The sequence below is a fragment of the Ammodytes marinus genome, assembly GCF_949987685.1.
Source record: "Ammodytes marinus genome assembly, chromosome: 5".
NCBI classification, from domain to species: Eukaryota; Metazoa; Chordata; class Actinopteri; order Uranoscopiformes; family Ammodytidae; genus Ammodytes; species Ammodytes marinus.
Genome location: NC_137234.1, coordinates 33,018,924 through 33,043,376, shown reverse-complemented (window position 1 = coordinate 33,043,376; position 24,453 = coordinate 33,018,924). Strand labels below are relative to the sequence as shown.

Genomic DNA, 24,453 nt, shown 5'->3' with positions numbered 1-24,453 from the left:
GACTTTAAATTAATTAAAGTGAATAAAACGTAATATTTTGTCGCAAATCCTTTGCTTGCAATAACCGCATCAAGCCTGTGACCCATTGACACCACCAAACTTTTGCATTCTTCTTTTGTGATGCTTTTCCAGGCTTTCACCGCAGCCTCATTCAGTTGCTGTTTGTGTTAGGGGGTTACTCTCTTAAGTCTCCTCTTTAGCAGGTAAAATGCATGCTCTATAGGGTTTAAGTCTGGAGATTGACTTGGCCAGTCTATAACCTTCCACTTCTTGCCCCTGTTTAACTCCTTTGTTGTGTTTTGGGTCATTATCTTGCTGCATCATGAAGGATCTTCCAATCAGTTTGGTTGCATCTTTCCTTAAATTGGCAGACAAAATGTTTCTGTAGACTTAGAGTTCATTTTGCTGTTGCCATCATGTGTTACATCATCAATGAAGAATAATGAGCCTGTCCCAGAAGAAGCCATGCAAGCCCAAGCCATGACATTGCCTCCACCGTGTTTCACAGATAAGCTTGTATGTTTGGGATCATGAGCAGATTCTTTCTTTCTCCAAACTTTAGCCTTTCCATCACTTTGGTAAAGGTTCATCTTGACAGCAACACAGTAACACATGATGGCAACAGCAAAATGAACTTAGAAGTCTACAGAAACATTCTGTCTGCCAATTTAAAGAAAGATGCAACCAAACTGATTGGAAGATCCTTCATTATGCAGCAAGATAATGATCCAGAAAAACTGCAAAAACAACAAAGGAGTTAATTAGGGTCAAGAAATGGAAGGTTTTAGACTGGTCAAGTCAATCTCCAGACTTAAACCCTATAGAGCATGCATGTTACCTGCTAAAAAGGAGACCGAAGGGAGTAACCCCCCAAAACAAACAGCAACTGAATGAGGCTGCGGTGAAAGCCTGGAAAAGCATCACAAAAGAAGAATGCACAAGTTTGGTGGGTCACAGGCTTGATGCGGTTATTGCAAGCAAAGTATTTGCGACAAAATATTACGGTTTATTCACTTTAATTTATTTAAAGTCTATCTGTTCCAATACTTTTGCTTGCCTAAAAATTTGGCGTTCCTTTTCAAAAAATGCTATCTTCTAAGTTGTGTATCGGATCCAGATGTTAATACCTGGAAATGAAAGCTGAAATGTTGAGCTAATGTCTCATATTCTTCGTTTGGTGTCAAACCCAAATGTTTCCAGTCTACAGCAAAAATAAAGGAATTGGCCTCACTGTTACTTATGGAGGGGACTGTACTTCAGGAAAATAAAATTATCGAAACATTTCATATGTTTCTTCAGAAATTGTAAGTCGGTGTTGACGTATCATGGTTGTGACGCAGGACTTTCAAGATTCGGAATGTAAAATATTCTAAAACTACAACACTTATCAGAGCCTGTCTGACTCTAATGTACTCTGCACAGATAGCTTGTGACAATAGGTCCTTCACGGAGACAGCTGCCCCTCATATTGCCTGATTTTATTACATTTTAATGAAATGTCTGACGGTGGTGACAAAAAGTGTCCCCCCACTTAGAAACCTTATAAAACATGAATGTGTTGTAGAAAAACTGTTTTTATTGATATGAGAGATTATTTAGTGTTGCCTTTGATGAAAAAAGCTCTTTTTAATCATTATAGTAAATTTTTAATAGGTTTTATTGAAACCTTCTCTGTGGACACACTGTTTTTGACTGTTTTTGAAGTGTCATATATTTGACATAATAATAATAAAATTACATTGAAGGGAATAATTGTGCTCCAGACATTCTATTCTTAATCCCTAATAACATCTACAATTTTAAATATTTTCATTTTTAGAGATAACAGCAGTTGCATTTTGTCCCAGCCTTTTGTCCCGGTTCTCAAGAATCACTGATTTACTTTAATGTTTTTTTTTTTTTTAAGATTATTTTTTGGCATTTTCAAGCTTTATTAGATAGTACAGAGTTGAAATGCGGAGACAGAGAGAGAGGGGGGATGGCCTGCAGTAAAGGTCCAGGGGTCGGATTTGAACCCGCAACCACTGCAACGAAGGCCTGAGCCAATATGGTACGCGCTCTATCCACTACGCCACCGGAGCGCCCCAATGTTTGTATTTTTAAAATATTTTCATCTTGCCAAAACTGCAGCAAACATTCCTCCCCTGCATCAGAGCAACACAAACACAAAGCATTTTTCTTTTAATGTCCGTCAACGGTAATAGTCGCATATAAATTGTCGGCAGGACCGCCGTCATCTATGCTCGTACATGAGCATCCGTACCATGCCCAAGCAAACCTTTTTCAACCAGGCCAGGAAGTGAACCGTGCTTGAGCCTGATACTTGTCAAAGCAACTAGACTTAAGCCGTCAAGCGAGCTTGGGCACGGAAGGACTGCCTTGTGTGAGTGCGCCTTAACAGTACATGTGGCTACATCGAGAGTGGAGAAGACCTGACTTTTACAAAAGTACAGTGGTTTAATGTTGTGTGAAAACACAGATGAGTGCATTTTGAGTGTTTGGTGCGTTCAGGGAGTGTGGTGCGTTTGGACACTCAAGAGAAAGAGGATCCTGTGGAGGTCCTGAAGACTCAGCTGGAGGAGTTGACTGAGCTGGTGGTGGAGGGAGAGGATGGAGGTAGGCCGATTTAGAGAGAGAGAATACAGTGCATCACACACACACACACACACACACACACACACACACACACACACACACACACACACACACACACACACACACACACACACACACACATTGGCAATTACAATAGCCACAACATGGCTCTCATGTTTTATTTGTTTCAGTGTTTTTTTTCTATTTGTTTTGGAGATATGTTTTGTTGAAACTTCAGCAGCATTTGTATCCCATTTCTAATTGAGTTACCCCAATTTAAGCTTGTATAAGTTTGTGTTCCTACAATATAGTTAGTTGGTTAACATCTTAAAATCAAGTCGGTCAAGCCAGCTGCTCAACATCAGTGTTTGGTTCTTCAATCAATATCTTTATATCAACAGTGTATCAAATAACAATAGGGAATGTGAGAAGCATCCCTTGTAGTCATGAACCTACCATTTATATAAATAAACATTATTTCCCCAGGGAGTTGGCTTAGACCAAAAACAGTAAAAAAAATGATAATATTAGACTTATGTCCATACGTGACACAAACACGACTCCAAATGAATGATAATGTTGCTAACTGCTGGACATGTAAACAGAGCAACTTAAAAGTTGATGCTATGGCAGCCTTATTTTGGCAACTTTTTTTTCTCAGATGAATCAGTCATTGCGGGTTCAGATGAAGCTAGTTGTCAAAAAGGTGTTTCCTTGGTCTAGTAATGGGTGATCTAGAAGCGGTATCTAGTATAGTTAGATACAGCGGATCAAACAGTATGTGTGTGTTTGCCACCATACTTAAATAAGTGTGTATTCTCCAAATCTGTTTTCCCAAACCCAGCTGGTTGAGAACTTTGTTTGGATATTTAAAGAGACTGTTCAGTATTTTTGAAGTGGGGTTGTAGGAGGTACTTCTACATTGTAAGTGTGATACCTTATGGAGATGGCAGTCACTATGAGGAGTTTGGGGGAGATGTTGCTGTAGCAGAAGTCTCAGCTTTGTGAAAAATAACTTTTTTTGTTTATTTATTTTGTGATATATGCAAGACATACATCAGAATCAAAATGGTGTTTATCTCTGGCCCACAGTGCAGTTAGAACGATAAAATAAAACAATATAGAGTTAAATGAGATAAAGAAGATTAAACATAAACAATATTTACATAAGATAAATTCTAAATACTAAGTAGTGCAAAGGAATATTCTGTGCAATATAAAACAGTATGTATAAAATAGAACAGAAAGTAAAAAATAGATAAGTTAAAATGAAATGTGATGAAAAATATTCACAATGTGCAATAAGCAATATATATGTGACGGCTAACTTAAAACCTAAATCTCCTGCATGATGTTTGATGTGTCTGCTCAGAGATGTCTGCCCAGCTGTCCAGGATCTCACACACTCTGAGTGTCATCTTCCCTGGGCGTCCGGACCAGCTGATTGGACAGACAGTCATCAAGATACACATCAACACTCCTCTGGCCCCTGAGCTCCATGTCAACGTATGCAGCCATTCAATTCACTTCATTGTCTTTTTTCTTTATTGTTACACTGCCCATTCTAATGTGGTAGTTGACTGTATAGAATCCAGTGATTGTATGTGTTCTTTCTCTCTCTCTCTCTCTCTCTCTCTCTCTCTCTCTCTCTCTCTCTCTCTCTCTCTCTCTCTCTCTCTCATATACTCAGGTCATCAACATGATTCTGAGAAACTTCTGCCAGTGCGTGTTAGACACTTCCAGAGCCAAGCCTCCTAATAAGTGAGTAGTGTAACTTTGACAAAGTCTGACACATTATAAATAAATAATAAATATAAATAACATACCTGCAAACTCGTCGCTTTTCGGCGAAAAATCGCCGTTTAGAATCAAAATATATGACCCACGTGAATCGTATAGATCCGAAGAGTTTTTGTTTTTGGGAGGGGGGGGGGGGGGGTAGCGGCAGCTGCCAGAGAAGTCAGCCAGCGCTTCCCAGACTGGACTGTGTGGGCGAGTTACCGTAGTGTGAGACAAGGGAATATCGTTATCTTGGCAATAAAACATCTTTGGTAGACGTCATGAGTATTGTCCAATCAGCGTTAAGATCGGGCACAAGCATCACTGCTACCGCTGTGTGTTCAGACTTTAGAATTGGCTAAAAGTCTCAATCAAAACCCTTTTGATAATAAAAAATTAGAGGCTTTGATTAAACACTGTCAATGCTTCAGAGGTTAATGTAACAGCCTACTGAAACAGAAACTATACGGAGGGACGCAGCTCACTGTAGCCTACAGTCCCTTTATTTAGTCGCGCTGTCAGTTTGCCGACATGGCTCTCTGTTAGACTCGAGACATAGAAAAAGACCGCGGAAGCCGTTCCCGTAGACAAAGTTAACGGGCAGGATATCCCCGACTGATTTCATCCATCAAACCACAGAGTTTTTTCTGAGCGGCGTCTCACTCGCTCACTGGGTCTCCCGGGTCCCGGTGATTTTCACCGTCACAGCGATCGACTCGCTGCTTTGCTGGGGCGGAGACTTTGTGTGAAGGTGATTTAACATCACGGTCGTAGACGAATGTTATAACTTTATGCTGCATAGTTTGCACTGCACTGTTGACCCACACAGGACTCTTAAGTGAAGCTGACAGTTTAATGAGCGCACATTGCAGAAATGAAGTGTCTGCAGTGCGCTCACAATCGGAGCCGACCGACAGCCCCCCCCCCCCCCCCCCCCAATTTATTTTTATTTTTATTTTTTAGTTTGTGTGTTTGATATTAACATCATATTATTATATCATACAAAAATAATAATACAATGTTTTGATCTAGATAGCCTAGTTAATAGCCCAATAATTTAATCAGTTCATCTGGGAGGTAATCCAAGTTTAACTGATCACGTCACGTTCACGTCCAGTGTGTATTGAGTTTATTTAAAAACATTTGGAAATGGGGCTCAGATGCCCATGCACTGTATAACCTATTTCAGCCTCATCTGTGGAAAAAAAGATAGCTGGACAACAGAGTTCTTCTGCTTCATTCCTCTCACTGCATTTAAATGCATTCATTATATTACAGAGAAATATGTCCCATAAAAGAAAAAGAGCACCAAGCCCAACCCAGAGGACCCTGCATAATATTTTATTTTAAATGAACATTTTAATGGAAAATCCAAGAAGCTTCTAATTCATCCGACCCAAATTATTTGTTCACACAAAATTCCTCAGATTTAGCCTCTTAATTTCCCTCTCAAAGTGCACCAGATTCATGCATTTCACTTTAAAAAGTTTAAAAAAAATCTCCCGGGGGGGCATACCCCCGGACCCCCCTAGGAGGGTCAGGATCTCAGCTGGCTATTATTTTCACCCAGCTGGACATTGGAGGCAATAGTGGAGAACTCTGGTTGTGTGAATGATATTTAACAATAGCCAATCGTTTGGACAGCGAAAAACACCCGACCCCCCTAGAAGGGACGGGTGTTTGTCACCTTTTTCACCTCCTATGAGTTTGCAGGTCTGAAATAAGCAGGAAATGAAAAGTTTCAAAGTGTATGGATCAGTATTTTGTGGCCCTAAACATCCTTTTTAGCTTTTACACACATTTAGAAAAATGCACCGATCCATTATGTTTCAGTTCTGGTCTGATTCTGCTACGTTCCAATATCATAATTATTATAAAAATGATTTGCTGAGATGATATTATGTGTAAGGTTATAAAGGCTTATGCAACACAGCAATTCTAATTAAAAAAAATTAAATAATACAAAAATGCAAACATGCATTAAATATTTTCAAACCCTTTATTATTACTGCTTTGAACGGTTTCAATGCAGAAGTATAAGTAGTAGTGTAGTAGTTGTAGGCGGACTACAGAATTTGGATCGGTACATGGATCAGTGGAATGATCAGTCCAATTACCGATAAGTGGGTTGCAGCCATTTCAGACCCGATAGCGATTTTGAATTGGATCGGTTCCATCCCTATATAGTACACAATGCATGAATAGGAACAAGCAGACAAGTAATTAAAGGTTCAATAAGCGGAATGGTCAGTTTAGCTAACTTCCTGCAGTTAGCAGTCCCCTCCCTCGTCACCACATTAATGCACTGCGGTCTTCAAGCAGTGAGTTATCTAGCATCATCTCAGATCCATAAGCGCAATAAAACATGACAAAACCATCAAAACAGACATTGAGAAGGATTTTTACACACTATATAAGTGATCACTGTATGAATAAAGAGCGATTTAACACTTGTATTAACATACAGAAATCGCTTACTTCACCTTTAAAGCCAGTTTACAGTGCACAGGTGTGAAATTACACAGTTTGAGTCATTGTGTGGGATCTCCTCTGTCTTTGTAGTGTGTGAATCAACAGGTTCCCTTTGTGTCCCTTCCAGACAAAGCATGTGGGCCTCCAGGTTTGTCAGTGTGCTGCTTGGTAACACACAGCTCCTCTCCTGCCTCATTCACAGGCTCTGGGACCTACTTCATAACCAGGTACACACAAATCCATATTCATAAGACTTCTAATTGAGTCTGTCCTGCATTTTGTGTCCGCTATCTCTCTTTCTACGATGGAGTATTAGGGCCACGTCAAGAACAAAATAAATAATTATGAGAATATGTTGTGATAATACGACGATAAGGTTGTTATTTTACGAGAAATAAACCGGAATTCATTCGCCAAAATATTAAGCATGTCCTTATTTAAGAAGGCTATAAGTTCACAAGATGCTCCACCTTGCTCATTGTAGGCCTGATGCAAAATAACAAATAGCCTTTAACTACAACTCTATTCCCACAATATTACTACTTTTTTTTCTCATAAAATGACAACAACATTATTCTGCTAATATTGAGCTATGACCTTTTTCTCCTAAAATTCCGACTTGATTCTAGTCATTTTATTGTATGTTCTTCCTCTCCCTCTCGTCTGTGGTACTGTTTGACATCTTGCTTTGATGGTCTTGTTTTAGTATTCCAGACTAGATTGAAATGACTTGTTTGATTCAGTCAGTTTTGAACCAAAGCCCTTCTGTGTAAAAGGCGTCTTCACTGAGTGCTGCCCAGCTCCTGGGCCTGGCAGCCCTCCTGGTCCACCTCCACTCCTCCATGTCCCTGTGTCCTTTGGTTCAGCTGCTCACACACAGGCTGTCTGAGCCGCTAGCTTTGGGAGAAGCTCTTAGCTTGGCGCTAGTCTGCAACACACACAGCAGCATGCTCTTCTGTGTCAGGTGAGGCTTCAAACGTTAGCTGGCCTATTGTGGACTTACAGTAGAAATAAAAATAGGATCAAATGTGTAACTTATCATCATGAAACAAACTATTAATTTTTGGATTACAGTGTTTTCTTTGGCAGTATCTAACTTATGCATCTCTTTAAAACCCAAACATCTAGATGTTGGATAAAGCCAGAGTTAAAATCTTTATTTAATTTTTTACAACAAATAATTGTCCATAGTTATCATAAATCAGACAATGAACAACATAATGAAACAGTCCTCCTGTAATAACCTTCAGAAAAGTGCTGAGAATGATTATGGAAAGTTTAGTTGATGTAAGTGCTTTAGAAGTTGAGATTTTGAGAGTTTAGAGTATTGAATACCGTTAATGTTGCGATTATGGCTGTTAAAGATGGTTGTATAGGAGAAATATACAGACACAAACAGACAAGGTTTAGTCAAATAAACACCTAAATGGGCATGTTGAACCTTTGGTTTATACTAGTATGAAAGAAGACATGTTATGGAGACAAAAAATCTCTAAAATGACCAGTGCTTAAAAACACATAGTTTAGGCCTGCCGTGTCTCACCTTAACTGGACATTGTTGTTTTGGCATCAGCTTGTGGTTGTTGCCTTGCCACTTGACTAACAGTGGTTTGGTTTTGTCCAGGTTGTGTGTGGCAGCTGTGTCTTATGGGATCTGCAGAGGAGACTCACTGCCTCAGGAACAACAGCAGGGCTACATCCCCAGCAGCCTCTATAAGAAGGTCTGACTGTCTTTATCTGTCGCATGTCACAATGGCATTGGCTTTGCACATGTTATACAAAACCACCATATTTTTTAAATAAAATCACTGACATCTAATATACTAGTCTACACAGCTTTTACAAATACAATTTTGATATTTTCATTTGTATTTTTTAATTTTAGGGATGCAAAATATCAGCAAAAATTAGTTTTTGTCAATTTCACACCCCCCTAGGGACAAGGGACATATTTGCTTCTTCCATCATGCCTACGACCTGAACCTTAATTCATTCAAATGTGACTCAAGCTCTCCATGTCACTGTGTGTGTGTTCAGCTGCAGTACCTCATCCCAAGACTGCTACCTGAAGCCAGAAGAGGTGCCCTGGCTCCATGTGCTCTAGTGAGTGAGTCCCATGAGGAGAGCCAGCCCAGCCTGTGGAGCAGCGCTACAGACACCAGCGCCTCCTGGAGGGCCACTGCAGCGCTGCTGTGGAGGAACCCAGCCTTCTGTCACATACAGCACACACCACAGTATCAGGTAGGGCTGGGCTCAAATGGCCATACAGCAATATATCCTGATGATTACTTTTTCATGATATCTGTAATTAACTGTGAGCTCCAGTATCGATATTTTAGAGAGAACAAAATGACATGTTTTAAACGGGTTGTGAACTAAGGTTAGGGTCCGCTCATGTAGATGTCGCAGTATGCTAGTGGCCTAGAATGTCCAGGTTTAGAATTTGAATAAAAATGTTTGTGCTTAATTATCAATATAATGTGATGTATTAAGACCCACCCATAGTTTACACAGTCTCTTGTATTTAAGCTCTGTTTTTACATTTTCATTGACCTATGTGGAATGTCGCAATATGCATTGTATCACAATGTATCACAGACAGACACATAGACAGGGCAGCTCCATCCATAAAACCAAATCAAACTTCTCATATGGTCCACATAGCACATTCTTCAAATTCACCACTCTTAGCCTACTTATAATTCAGACTTTTTCATATCATTTTCAACAAATATTCAACACAACAATCTAAATCATAATGCGGTCCATTCTTTACTGAAAGTGAAAAATGTATCATAAAACTTATCAACTTTCCACTCAAGTCTTACAATATCAAAGCACATAAATATATAGAAATAACTGCAGTCAAACATGACAATAGATTAAATGCTTTCATTTAACTTTTTTGCCAAGGTAATAATCAAAAATATTAAGACTTTGTAGGCTTCATTAGATGATAGATAGATTTGCCATTCATTTACGTTTAACACATTTTTAAGACAACATTCTCAAGGATGCTTTATTCATACCCGTGGGTAAATTTGGTTTGCATGTCAAGAAAAAGGCGTTCACACACCTAGCATACACAGTACAACGGACACAACAAAATACAGAAGACAATAATCACAGAGGTGCTCAGTACATCAGAAGTGCAACAAAATGATGCACCACTAGTGGCGCTGTAACATTTTATTAATACAGATAATGGCTGCAGGAACAAAACTGTTCCTGTAGCGGTCTGTTCTGCTATTGGGAACTTTGAGCCTCTGTCCAGAGGGAAGCAGCTGAAATGCACTGTTTAAAGGATGGCTTTCTATCATTAAACATCACATGACACGTGTTTAAATAGATATTTATTAACTAAACCTTTTAAATCAAATTTTACCACTTTCTTGTGTGAGTAAAGTAAAATGTTCTAGAATTTCTAATCGCATTGTCATGTCTATCTAAACTATAAATTAAATTCTAAAGCCCAGTTCAGACCAAAGATTGGCCTTGCAACTGCTTGCGATGAGACGGTTTTAGAACGTCGCGGGGGAGAAATCGCAGCGGTGTGACCTGCTCGTTGCAGCGTGTTGCAAGCCGTTGCAAGGCGTCGCAGAAGATTCAACATATCAAATTGCAAGGTCCAGTTTTAGAACGTCTCAACCGTCTCGTCGCAAGGAGTTGCGAGTTGCAAGCAGTTGCAAGGCGAATCTTTGGTCTGAACTGGGCTTAACATGTGAGTATGGAATATTATGTACAGTGAGCATCTGTAATGACGTGAAATAAAATTAAATGGTTTGATGGATGATCATATTGATCTTAAACCTTTGTTTTTGTTGTCAAGTTGTCGTTCTCAGAATGGCTGGCCACTGAGCTCAGAGTTCAGAGAAGTCAAGATGCGCTGCCTGACCCAGAACGGTGAGGCAGAAAACACACACACACAATACACACACACACACACACACACACACACACACACACACACACACACACACACACACACACACAAACACACGAGTCATGTGTGCCATTAAACATTGTGTGTGTGTGTAGTCAGGAGTACCAGCAGTGGGCCTGCTCTGAGCTCTACCTGTCCCGTCCAGAGGAGCATGGAGGCTGTGGAGGAGACAGTCAGACCCTCTGCTCCCATCTGCTTAATGCTATCATGGACCAGCAACAGAGGTGGGCGCACATGTTAAAAACAAAGTGTTGTGTGTTACATGCAGGGTCTGCTGTTAAGCATACTAAGCCTGAGCAGTACCAGAAGAGAATGGTGTGGCGTTGTGTTTACCGACGTAAGTGGGCATTCCCTTATCAAGCAAGCGTCAATGGCAACCCAATATGACGGCTCCCTCCCAAAAATGTATTGCGCAATGACGTTGTATGCCCTTCTCTATTGCATAATTTAAAGGCGACATTTCCTTAACCTTATAATAGGGGAGAGTGGGGTGATATGTGCCACTTTTTACTCAAAGCGATTTTAAAGTGAGGCCTTGACATTTATGTCTCCAACTCAAATATGTACATATATTTCAGGATGTTGTGCATCCCTGGCAATAAAAACTTTGGATCTGGAATAAACTGTTTAGAAAATATAGCTTTCGGGAAAAAAGTTGTCTTGTGGCACAACTTGCCCCCGGTGTGGTGTAAGTTGTGCCACAAGAGAGAATACCATGGGGTAAATTGTGCCATTGATATATATCTCATAAACTGTAATGCAAGACAATTCCATAAGACAATTACTTATTTAAGGTTTATTTAAAGTAAATAATATTTTACAAAGATTGAAGGTCAATTTGCTTAAACAAGGCCTAGCAGATCTAGATGGTTTTACCTTCAAAGCTCACAATGACAAAGTCACCATCATCATCTTTATGGCCATCTGAACTCTCATCAGTGGTGTCGTTAAGTGGAATGGAGATGTCAGTCTCTTCTGAGCTACTGTAGACAATCACTCTCTTTTTGGTGACCAGCGTATACAGCCATGCCACTGGCACAACTCTCAGAAATTTACTTTGCACTAGCTGCTCCGTGCTTTTGCCGCCTGACAAATGTGATTCCCTCTCCATTTCTGCCTTTAAATCAAGGCTCAAAACCCATATGTACACCCTGGCTTTTCCTCCCCATTAACTATCTTACCTCTGCACTACTATCTTTGTTTATATGTGGATGTATGGGCTTTATGTCTTTTATTTTTGTTATTGTTATTTTACCTTCATTGTTTATCTACTGAATGCACTATGTACAGCACTTTGGACAGTGCAAACTGTTATAAATGTGCTTCTATAAAGACATTTTACTTACTTACTTACTTACTTATAACTCACCTAGGCCCTTTGGCACAAATCACCCCAACCCCAGAATTTTGGATAATTAGCATGAAGCAGCAGTTTAGGGCTGACATCGTGCTAACTGTATAGACTCAAAGTGTAGCATACTAAAGCAATAAAACATGTGTCAAATGTTTTCAAACTTGTCTATAATTGTTCAGACACAAAAATCAAAAAACCTTGATCATGGAAATTTTACTTTGAAAGGCAAAACACAGTTTTTTTTTGCGTAAATGTGCTTATATCTTATTCCTTGTGTCTCCCTTCTTTACATGATGAGTCAAATGGATGGCTCTTCTTAAATATATGGTCACATTTCCAATTTCTTCCACGGTTTTCTAGAAACAAGGAGTGGCACAACTCAGGCCACTCTCCCCTACAATAAAAAAATAACTATAATAAAATCCAATGTACACAGTTTTCTTTCCACCTCTAGTAAAAATGGAACTCTTCTATGTATTTACTCCAACAGCGACCAGAGCCTGGAACAGCTAGATCACAGTGTGAAAGAAAGAGGGACCTGCATGCCCGACATCCTGTCCAGATTACAGGTGTGAACACGGACGTGAGGCGTAAGGTTGTGGCCCTAAATACAGTGCTAGTGAAAAAAAATCAGGTAAACTGTATTTGGCATGTTGAATCTGTCAATCAATAAGTGTGTGTGTGTGTGTGTGTGTGTGTGTGTGTGTGCAGGAGCTTGTCTATGAGATGGAAGTGACTGAGCTCTCATGCGGCCGTGGGAGCAGAGCTGACGTGTGTGACCTTCTGTTTGAGTTGATGTCTCAGAGATGCTCTCCCACCTCCGCTTCACCCAGCATCAGCACCCAGCTGGGCCTGCAACACACACTCAACACATGGAACAGGTACACACACACACACACACACACACACACACACACACACCACATACAGATCATCATGTACTGTATATCTTAAAAACAAAGAGTGTGTGTGTGTTTCCCAGAGTTGTGCTGGCTCTCCCGGCTGTGTTACTCATCAAAGTGAAGGCTGAAGGCGGGAGGAGCACTCTGGACTGTAGCAAGCTGATACAACATGTCAACCAGCATCAGGTGTCTTCTTCAATTCTTTATCACATCTTTTTTTTCTTTTCTTCGAAAAGCGATTCTTCACCCAAATTCGACCAGCTGTGCATTAAATATGTATGTGAGAAATGTTTGTTTTTAGGGGCCGCTTGTGATGTAGTGGTTTTCTTTTTGCTTTTTACCGTCTCAATAGTTCTCACATGTGTCATGTCTCTGGTTCTGCTCTCTCGACAGAGGAAGGTGTGTTTTCCAGCCGGCCTGCTGTCCTGCCATCTAACCACACACCTCCTGAAGGTCAGAATGACTTTACTGAAGACAAATCTAGTCTGAGTTCCCTCTGTATGTCTGCGGGTCAACTTAAAGAGTAAGTCTGCTGTGTGTGTCCCCTCCACAGGGCCTGTTATGTGCCAGTGTACGCTGTGGACATCCAGGGCAAGAAGTCAACAAAGCCTGGTCCCAGCTCAGTCTACACTGTCCTCTGCTCCTTGTCTCCACAGTGGTACGCTTTATTGCTCATACGTAAAAGCTTATGAACTTTGACCCTGTGTCCAACACACTTGGTTTTAACCAGTATGCTTATGAGGGTTACAATCATTGTTGCTTTTAAATAGGCCTTTTACAGGGAACATATTTTGATTTGTCAAAGTGATTTATGAAATAGGACATGTTTATTATAGGGGAGAGTGGCCTAAGTTGTGCCACTTTTTTACTCAAAGTGACTTTAAAGTGAGGCCTTGACAGTAAAGTCTCCAACTCAAATATGTACATATATTTCAGGGTGTTGTGCATCCCTGGCAATAAAAACTTTGGATCTGGAATAAACTGTTGAAGAAATATAGCTTTCGGGAAAAAAGTTGTCTTGTGGCACAACTTGCCCCCGGTGTGGTGTAAGTTGTGCCGTTGGAGAGAATACCATGGGGTAAATTGTGCCATTGATATATATCTCATAAACTGTAATGCAAGACAAATCCATTAGAGGTTTATTTAAAGTAAATAAAGTAAATATTTTACAAAGATTCAAGACAATTTTCTTAAACAAGGCCTAGCAGATCTAATGGTTTTACCTGCAAAGCTCACAATGACAAAGTCACCATCATCATCTTTCTGGCCATCTGAACTCTCATCAGTGTCGTTAAGTGGAATGGAGATGTCACTCTCTTCTGAGCTACTGTAGACAATCACATTCTTTTGGTGACCAGCGTATGCAGCCATGCCAATGGCACAACTCTCAGAAATGTACTTTGCACTAGCTGCTCCGCCCTTGTAGAACCAACTGCCACCTGGCATATGCAATTCCCCCTCCATTTCTGCCTTTAAATCAAGGCTCAAAACCCATATGTACACCCTGGTTTTTCCTCCCCATTAACTATCTTACCTCTACACTACTATCTCTGTGTATATGTGGATGTCTGGGCTTTATGTTTTTTATTTTGGTTATTGTTATTTTACCTTAATTTTTTATCTACTGAATGCACTATGTTCAGCACTTTGGACAGTGCAAACTGTTATAAATGTGCTTTTATAAATACATTTTACTTACTTACTTACTTATAACTCACCCCAGGCCCTCTGGCACAAATCACCCCAACCCCAGAATTTTGGATAATAAGCATGATGCAGCAGTTTAGGGCTGACATTGTGCTAACTATATAGACACAAAGTGTAGCATACTAAAGCACTAAAACATGTGTCAAATGTTTTCAAACATGTTTATAATTGTTCAGACACAATAATCAAAAAACCTTGATCATGGAATTTTACTTTGAAAAAAACTGTTTTTTGAGCTTAAATGTGCTTATATCTTATTCCATGTTTCTCCCTTCTTTACAGGATGAGATAAATGGATGGCTCTTCTTAAATATGTGGTCACATTTCCAATTTGGTTTTCTAGAAACAAGGGGTGGCACAACTTCCCCACCGGCACAACTTAGGCCACTCTCCCCTACAACTTATAACGGCTGAATTCCATTCAGTGGTTCCAGTTTCAGGAAAATCCACCCAGAAGTATCTTCACATTGGGAAGACAGTACTGCTTTATAAGAGAACTGCAATCATTTAAGAGTGCATTTTCCTCAGTCAATAGCTGATGCTCAGATGTCCCTGCATTCAGGTCACATTCACATTATTTTCTTTACAGTGCCACTTAGGAGTTAAAGCTGGGGTGGAGGATTTGGGGAGAAAATGGCAGTTGGGATAGAGATTCGAATCCAAATACCTCAACCGCTCCACTTGTTCTCTTTGGTCCCTCCCCTATGGTCCCTCCCTGACTCGCTCTACACCAACAAAGTCGTGCCAAAGTGAATGGACAGTCCCAACAGCCAATAAGAACAGAGAATCGGAGCCTCGCTCTGATTGGTCAAAGTATACAGCTCATGTTAACTTTGACCAATCAGAAATCATGTACCCCAGCTTTAAGTCAAAGGTTAAGATGTACTGCAAATAATGTACGATAAGGTATTGTGTGTATGTTTTTGTTTAAAAAAATATCTTCTTCTTCTTCTGTGTGTGTGTGTGTGTGTGTGTGTGTGTGTGTGTGTGTGTGTGTGTGTGTGTTTGGGTGGGTGTAGCACTGGTGGGAGCGTGTATCTCCAGTGCTGTTGTCCCTGTGGGCTCGTGTGTGCGATGGGGAGCCTGTACCAGAGCAGCTGCAGCTACTCACTGACTGTAGGCAGTGGGCCAGCAGGTAAACCAACAGCTGTGTATCTTTCATCCAGCTCACTCCACGCCACTCATAGAACATTTTACAGTCAGCGCAACAAAAAAATACAAAAAGAAAATGTTTAAAAAATATATATATGTCATGAATCATACAATTAACAACATATGAACAAATCCCAAGTCATAACTTTCAGAATAGCGCTAAGAATGAATATGGAATATTTAGTTGATGTAAGTGCTTAAGAAGTTGAGATTTGTGGTTCAGAGTATTGAAAAAATAATGTTGAGATGACGGCACTGAAAGATGGTTGTATAGGAAAAATATACAGACACAAACAGACAAGGTTTAGTCGAATAAACACTTTAATGTAGACGTATGACCATTCTTTGAATTATACTAGTATGAAAGAAGACATGCATGTGATTGAATCAAAATAGACAATAATCTCAAAATGGACCAGTGCTTGAACAAACAATGTTTTGTTTGATGTCCAGTTTGGAGAAGGGCCTGTCTAGGTGTGCAGTGCCTGTGGCTGCAGACCTGCTACTGGCTGCCAGCCTGCATGAAGCCTGGCCAGGCAGGGGCTCCAGGGCTGCACTGGATATGCTGAGACAACAGGTAAGAGTATAGAACTAACTCATTTCCCCAGCCCAACTCAGTGAGTGGACACCAACCTGTGTGTTTCCTTTCAAAAAGCAAATCTTTATACATAATAAGGGACTGTTTGTCTTATCTAGGTTTAAGCAGTCCACAACAGTGGGTAAACTGTAGTTAATAGAAAGAAATCATACCTTTGCACAAAAAAACAACAAAATATTAGCCTGGAAATCCAGACCCATATCTAGAACGATAGAGGGTCTGGCCACAATCAATAGACCTTCCCAACTCAAGGGGCGGCTCCTACTCGTGCATTTCAAATGCCACTGCACGCAATTGGATAGCACTACAACCAATCAGAGCAATGAACAAGGTGACGTATTAAGCCCTGTTCGTTTAGCGAACAGCGGGATTAACTGTTCAATTAAACTTTCGCCGTGGTCGGTCGGCAAAACAGAACATTCCTCTTACTTGCTAATGAAAGATTTGAGTGCCGTCTTCCAAATCGTAAAGGGTCCAAACCCAACAGGCGTAGCAAATTACTTTGCCAGTGGCAGGTCTGGATTTCCAGGGTAACAAAATATCACCCAAATGTAAATACAAGTATATTGCTATTTGTTTCAGCGTCTCAAACGTAAGAATTTACTGTTTCTTTCAAATTGTTGGAAGGTTTGGACTATTGGTTGGATAAAACAAAGTTTTCCTAAGGGCGCACTCACACTAGGCAAGTTTGCCTGTTCCGTGCTGCAGGAAGATTCAGCACGATTCCCCCCCTCCCCACTCCCCACGCTGGCCCGTGGTCACACTGCTCGTGGCCTGGGCACGATTGCACCTTGCCTATGTCACCATGCACGTTTAGGATTTGGAGCGTAGTCTACTTGTAGGCTATACGACTGTTTGTGAATATTTTCATCCGGCCAAATTTGCATCAAATATTCCACTTCCACATTAGAGCAATGAGAATCCTTAAGCTATTGTTTTTTTAAAAAGTAGCCTTGACGTAATAGGTCGCGGTGGACAGTCTCATATTTGTGCAGCACGCTGTTTATTATTAATATAACGGCCCATCATCAGACCATACACCGGATGGTTTTATACACATTGATCGCTCCATCAAGTAATCCAAGTCAGAACTTTTTGTATGGGCAGAGATCGTTTTTTTAAGTGTCTTTATAAAGTTTCTTGTTAAACCTTAGTGTAGGCTACTGTTTCCTTATCACCGGGCCGCGGAGTCCCGCTGTTGTTTTGGGTGCGTCTCCACCGCCATGCGTAAAGGCAGTATTATGACAGCTGACGGGAGGAAAAAGAAAAAAATCATCTGACGAACGTGAGTAAACACGAAAACCTTTTTGCTTTGCTTTCTGCGCTCACCTATTTAGCTCTCTCCCTCTTTTATTAGCCCACACCTAGGCCTACACACACGTTAATTCTCACACATTTTAGCTACAAGTCCAAGTGGTGGGCAATTCTGGTGCCGACTAGTAAGGCAGCGGACGTTAACGGACTATGCATCCTTAATAAATTCACGTCAGGAACGCCGCATGTGCGCTTGCTTGTGCGCGTGTCATCTCATTAGCATCTGTACTTTGGCCACGGCACACCTCTCCCAAGTGTGCCGTGGCCAAGGGGCTGTTCCGTGCTGGAATACGGATGGCGTGGTCACACTAGCCAAATGTTCTAGACTTTAGTATGCAAATGAGCTCGGGCACGGGGCCGCGGCCCTAGTGTGAGTGGCCCCTAAGGTGTCACTTTAGACACTCGATAATTGTGATGGCATTTCCCATAAATAGTTCAGAAAGAGCTCCACCTCAACCAACTCCAACAGTTTTCATATGCCAGTTTTGTTTTAACATACCCGTCCTCTGCATACAGCCATAGTTTGATGTTTTCAACCTTGTTCTGTCTCATTTCTTATTCCAGGTGCTGGTTCTTCTGCTCTTCCTGTGTGTAAAGGACTATCTGTCATCACTCCTGTATCCTCAGGTAACTCACCATGCCCTGCCCAGTGCCCACCACAATATACTCACAGGTTCAGGTTGAGCTTAGATAAACAACAGAGTCTAACAAGTGTTTGGGTATAGAAATGCTCAGAGTTCATTATGAAACGTATGGATATATAGATGTAGCACACAGCCATGAGATGGTTAACTGACCTATAACATGTTAAAGCTCACATTTTACGCTTCATTTTCTTATGTCATCATAATGGCAGAGAAATCTGACTGGGTTTTTTTAACACATGTTTTCAGAAAGGTGGAGAGGGAGAAAAGGAGAGAGGGTTGTGTAAAGGTTTACACGTTATTTCAGGCAATTAAAACCCCCTTAGACCATACGGCACCTTGTTCTTTAAGAGTTAAAGGCAGAGTCAGTGATTCTGGAGAACGCTTGTGAAAATCAGTGAATATCTCAAGATCTGCTACCTGTCCATTCTGTACGTGCCCTGAAGAGGGAAAAAAATGAGCATCCTCCAGAATCGCAGACTCCACCTTTAAAAGCTTGAAACAAACGACAGAATGTAAAATGAGAACAATGTGCAGTTGAGTTTTGGCTGTTTTTAAGGAGCGAGCATAAAGGAGCATAACAAATGTGTCCTGTTTTCCTCAAACACATGTTACTGTGTGTAGGACAAGAGCCATGAGAGAGCCAGGGCTTTATGCACAGAGCTGCTGCCTGTGCTGGTGGACTCTGCTGACTGGCTGCTCATCTTCAAACCAACTGGTAGTGTGACACATTCACTTCACTTCAGCTGCTAGTGCTACAATGTATCAGCACTAATATTAAATGACTATGTGTTGTGTATATGTATGCATTGTTAAATGAGTTGGCTGTATTCCACCTCCCCCCCAACTCTAGAACAAGGTGTTTACCAGTCCATTACCATGGTGACGTCAGATGAGTTTACTCGACTGATGCCCTGGGCCTTCTACAGGTAAGATTGAGTTATTTCCTGCTCTAGAGCCACTATAGGTTAGCCTGGCACCGCCCACCTACCTCCGCTCAATTTTAATTTCCCTTCAGTAGTCAGTCTGGGGCTGCAGTGTATTCATGAGATCCTGCTCGAACAGATTTTTGTGCCGTCCAATCAGCGAACAGAGCGAGTGGCTAAGAACGATGACGTCGAAGTCGCGCTCCAGTTTCAGTTGAATGCTGCGTTCCTTTATACTCGGAACTCTGAAATGTCCGACTTGGTAGTTCCGAGTTCCGACCTGTCTGTGTTCCAGTGCATCTGCTCGGGAAAGTATGGACGCCTAAAACCTTTCTCATCCAAATAACTAAACGTGAGGCTCTAGCAAGTTACCGTTGCCAGGTACCGGTAGATCCATAGACTACAATGTGTAGTGCAGTCGGAAATTTCCGAGTTCCCAGTACAACTGGAACGAACCGTCAGAAGCCGGCTCATGACATACGTCACGACCAAACGTTATGCGATTGGTTGGCGGATCCAGAGTGGCACTGAGCAGATCCAATAGTTTTAAACTTCAACAGATACCCGCCTCCAAGTGAGTGAACGTTTGTCAATTGAGCGATTCCAGACCTTCTGTACAAATGAAATGAAGTACGATGGTCTGGTAGCACCAGGCTAACTATAGATACTACCATGGATATAAACACAAGAGTAAGTGCATCATGCAAAATCATTTTAAAACTACAATGAGCAAAGTAGAGCTACATAATGTTACAATCCTAAAATAAATCTTTTGCTGCATTTCAAATCGCATACTTTTTTCTATTCTACATACTACTGCTGATTATAAAAATAATCTGGGGTTACATCTGTTGATGTGACATCACTTCCGGTGTGCACTGGATTATGGGTTCAGAATCGGCCAAATAACATGCTGATTTCAACACTAAAAAATCTCGACCGGATGTAGTAGGGCATCTGGGTATTTTTAAGCATGCTAAATCTGACCACAATAATTGGGGTATCCTAAATCTTTTCTAGCATACTAAATAGCAGAAAGTATGGGTATGGGAACGCAGGGTTTATATAGTTCCACTCTGTTTTGTGTGTGTTTAGTCTACTGCTCCAACAGAGTGGCGAGCTCCTACAGAGAGCTGTGTGTTGTCCAGGCTTCCTCCACACTGCTGTCCTGTGCTACGTCAGTCTGCTGCAGCTCTTCCTTGACGGACACACGCCTACACCAACCGCCCAGCCCTCAGCCAATCAGGTGAGCCCGCCTCAGATTATTGTGACTATGATGTCACTCAAAACCTGTGACGTTGAAGTTATTGTATTTAAATGTGTAAAATGTAACCGTCAGATCAAGGAGCCTCTCCAGATCCTCAGCCATGCCAAGCAGTTCCTACTGAGAGCCATCTCACAGGCGTCTCCCAGTGCTCTGTCCTCCAGCCAACTCAGACAGGTAACCAACACACGCACACACACGCTATACCTCTCTCACTCTTTTGAGAACAGCGGATAAGCTCACATATTATAACAATAGTTCTATTTTATGAAGTTTGTTTTCAGATGTGGAAGGAAGTCAGATTTTTGTATTTGCTAACCGTGAGAGGTAAAATCCAAGATGGCAGCCAAACGATCTTTATTTTGGAACCATGTAATGTAGAAGAACATTTAAGGTGTCAATTCCAACTAAATTGGACATGCCCATTCATTTGGTGGTACCTTTGAGATTACCATTGTTCAAGAAAATGCATAGAGGTCAAGGTGAAAAACTAGACAATGCTGTCGGTAAATGTGAAGTTTTGCCTGGTGGTGGCGCTACAGCAAACTTCTCAGGTTTACCAGTTTAATGTATTTAAAATGAATAAAAAAGTAGTGTAGTTATCCGCTGCTAGAGACTATCCCTGAGTTAGAAAAATATTCAGGATGTCCCAATTATTGTGGTCGGATTTAGCATGCTTAAAAAACCTGGATGCCTACTAAGCTACTACTACATCCAGCCGAGATTCGTAGTGTTGAAATCAGCATGCTTTTTTGGGCAATTCTGAACCCACAATCCAGTGTGGACAGGAAGTGACGTCACTTCCACAAAGCCTCTGTATGAAAACCAATATGTCAGGAGAGGCAGAATCAAGGCGCAATTTATGATCAAATAAGTAAAAAGTATGTTTTTTTCTTTCTTTCTTTCTATTAATTAAAGCCACTACGAGTAACATGGCACGTTGGCGTCCCCTTTGGACAAAAGCGGTAGTATTTTTACGACGCCCGCTGTCGCAAAGCTGTTTCCTAGCGCGTGCCAGGCGCGTGAGTGTGAACTGAGAAGGGAGCAATATAGTGCATGTCCGTGTGTTGAAAGTGTGAGGACTCTTTTCGGCTCCGTGAGAGTGGTTTTGACACTGCATGAACTAATGCCAGTCACTGCCACACGCACCTGACACGCAGTGTCACCTAACTACTCTCTCACTGAGCTCACAGAAAGTGAATGAACGAGAGACGGCAGTTAGTATGGATCACGATGAGGTAATGTGTTTATGTTGTTGTAAATAATTACTATTTCAGATAATGGTTATCTGATGATGGTGAAGCAAAGCAAACTTTGTGTTAGTACCAACCGCTCATTCATTTAGGAGTAAACACTGCAGTCTAGTTTCGCTCTCGTGAAATTGTATACACGTTGCTTGGCAACGCCCTCGTCCCCCGTAGCCTATATCACTCTCCCTTTTAGCTTTTTTTCATTGCATTTTCTTTTTTTTCTTTGATGGTTTCTTTTATCAGTCATTATGACGACAAATAACTGTATCAAACAAGGCTCCCGCTCCCCTTCCCTCACCTGGAGGGATAGGCTTCTCAATTCACGTTGCTGCGCCACACTGAAATCTGCGACCAATACGGATATGTGACCATAGAGCTTGCACGAGCGAACCGAAAATCGCACTGGGTGTGCGACCAGACCAAAAGCAGTAATAAAAACTATTTAAAAACGTCTTTCTTTGCACTGATGGTCTCGTTTACTGGTAAAGGTAATTTATGATTATCAGAGGAAACATGAGGCTGTTTAAAAGATATTTAAATGTTACTCGTAGCCGCTTTAATTATATTTATATTAAAATGTTTAAATTATGACTCAAAATAACTGTTCATGAACAATGTCTTTGAAACCTTCTAAGTAGAGCGCCATGTCAGTTTTTGTTTGTTTTTCAGTTGTGTGTTTGTGTTCTTTAAAAAGCACCCCCCCCCCCCCCAAAAAAAAAAAGTATGTCCCAATTGTTACTGCATTCTAGCTAGATTATTTTTTTATGATCAGCTGTATAGGAAATTGCGATTTGGAACGCAGCCCAACTACTGTCCTGCTTCTCACTGCTTGCTGTGTGGTGTGTTTGTGTTGCAGCTGGAGTCCCAGTGTGCAGAGCTGGACCAGGAGGTGGCAGCAGCTCTGTCTGTTCACCTGGACCCTCCCAGCCTCAGCCCAGAGTTGGACTTCATGTGAACATACACACAAGCTGTGTCTCATTTAAGGGGCCGAAGCCTGCGAAGGCTGCATTTGAAGACCGATTGCGTCATAGCGGCCTGTCCCATTTGGAAGGCTCCTTCATACGCGGCCGAGAAATGCAGCCTTCGTTTCACGGTTTTGAAGGGTCCAACAGATGTATCCTTCGCGGCCCAACATATCCAAAAATTCATTGCGGTTTTTTCAGAGATGGCATAAAATAAAATAAAAAATAACAAAACAGCAACGTGTTGCTCCATCTTCTTAACTTTTATCTTGCTTTCTTTTTATATTGTCTTTTCTTTTGTTTTTCTTGTCCTTCTTTTTTCTTGTACTTTTTTTTCTTTTCGTCTGGTAGGCAACTTCTTTTTATTTTTTCCTCCGTTGACAAGGCTGTCTCCGTTGGCAGCAATCAGGGTTGCTAGGCAGCACAGGAACGGCGAGTCGTCACACAAGGTAACAGCTTGTTACGCAAACCGGAAATGCTCGTATACGGAGACCTGCGGAGACCGTCTCATTTAACAACGCTTGTTCGGCCTTCGGTTCGGCCTTCACGGGCTGCACTCCGCGGATCGCAGGTTCCGCGCCGCGTGATCATATTGGGTCATATTGTGTCCGCCGCCCGCCCGATAAGCTGGCGCTGGTGCTAACCGGTGCTGAGAGCACCAGTCTGCTGTGCTGATGGTGCTTTACCCAAGCTAACCGGTGCTAACTTGGTTCATAAAGCAAAACTGATAGCTGTACACAGCAGGCAACAGACACAGAGGCTATTCACAGAACTTATGGGAGCAAACTGTGACTATTTTGTTTTCATCTTAATTTCCTCTGTCCGTCGTCCCGAAGTGAGTGACGTCGGGAGGAGCTCAACGCTGATTGGCTATCGCGGCGCGGCCGGCGGCAAAAAGTTCAATATTCTCAACTCCTGCGTGAACCGCTCACCGCCGGCCGCCCATTCGCGCGAAATACATTGACTTTGTATGTAAACTCGCCGCGCAGTGCAAATTATTATGCAAATTAGATTGAAGTGTCATAAACATTAAATTTGTCTCAGGATGCCTTGGATCAATGAAATCAATCTCAGACACCTGTGATAATTAGTTTGCCATGTGAGCCCAATCAAAGGAAATCTACTTAAGAAGGGCGTTCCACATTATTAAGCAGGCCACATGTTTCAAGCAATATGGGAAAGAAAAAGGATCTCTTTGCTGCAAACATTAGATATTTCACGGAAACTGAAGCGTGATCATCGTACTGTGAAGAGTTTTGTGGCTGATTCAGAGCACAGACGGGTTGGTGCAGATAAAGGCATAATGAGGAAGATTTCTGCCAGACAAATTCATTGGATTAGGAGAGCAGCTGCTAAAATGCCGTTACAGAGCAGCAGACAGGTATTTGAAGCCGCTGGTGCCGCTGGAGTCCCGCGAACCTCAAGGTGTAGGATCCTCCAGAGGTTTGCAGCTGTGCATAAACCTATTATTCTGCCACCCCTAAACAATGCTCACAAGCTGAAACGGTTGCACTAGGCTCAGAAATACATGATGACTCATCTTCAAACAGTCTTGTTTACTGATGAGTGCCATGCAGCCCTGGATGGTCCA

General features: G+C 41.5%; 1 protein-coding gene across 1 annotated transcript in view; it reads left to right on the top strand.

Moving 5' to 3' along the window:
• Positions 1 to 22,855, top strand: part of fanca (FA complementation group A) — a gene marked incomplete at its 3' end in the record, with an annotated part of 54,559 nt that extends 31,704 nt beyond the window's left edge. Inside the window, exons 21-42 of the mRNA XM_080027742.1 lie at positions 2,512 to 2,616; positions 3,968 to 4,101; positions 4,286 to 4,356; positions 6,974 to 7,073; positions 7,623 to 7,810; positions 8,471 to 8,567; positions 8,884 to 9,087; positions 10,676 to 10,749; positions 10,885 to 11,013; positions 12,634 to 12,712; positions 12,855 to 13,024; positions 13,126 to 13,231; positions 13,439 to 13,498; positions 13,599 to 13,703; positions 15,772 to 15,887; positions 16,358 to 16,481; positions 18,381 to 18,443; positions 19,085 to 19,178; positions 19,314 to 19,389; positions 20,482 to 20,632; positions 20,726 to 20,827; positions 22,757 to 22,855. Coding sequence (XP_079883868.1) covers positions 2,512 to 2,616; positions 3,968 to 4,101; positions 4,286 to 4,356; positions 6,974 to 7,073; positions 7,623 to 7,810; positions 8,471 to 8,567; positions 8,884 to 9,087; positions 10,676 to 10,749; positions 10,885 to 11,013; positions 12,634 to 12,712; positions 12,855 to 13,024; positions 13,126 to 13,231; positions 13,439 to 13,498; positions 13,599 to 13,703; positions 15,772 to 15,887; positions 16,358 to 16,481; positions 18,381 to 18,443; positions 19,085 to 19,178; positions 19,314 to 19,389; positions 20,482 to 20,632; positions 20,726 to 20,827; positions 22,757 to 22,855 — 2,447 coding nt within the window. The remainder of the gene's footprint in view (positions 1 to 2,511; positions 2,617 to 3,967; positions 4,102 to 4,285; positions 4,357 to 6,973; positions 7,074 to 7,622; positions 7,811 to 8,470; positions 8,568 to 8,883; positions 9,088 to 10,675; positions 10,750 to 10,884; positions 11,014 to 12,633; positions 12,713 to 12,854; positions 13,025 to 13,125; positions 13,232 to 13,438; positions 13,499 to 13,598; positions 13,704 to 15,771; positions 15,888 to 16,357; positions 16,482 to 18,380; positions 18,444 to 19,084; positions 19,179 to 19,313; positions 19,390 to 20,481; positions 20,633 to 20,725; positions 20,828 to 22,756) is intronic.
• Between the last annotated feature and the right edge of the window lie 1,598 nt (positions 22,856 to 24,453).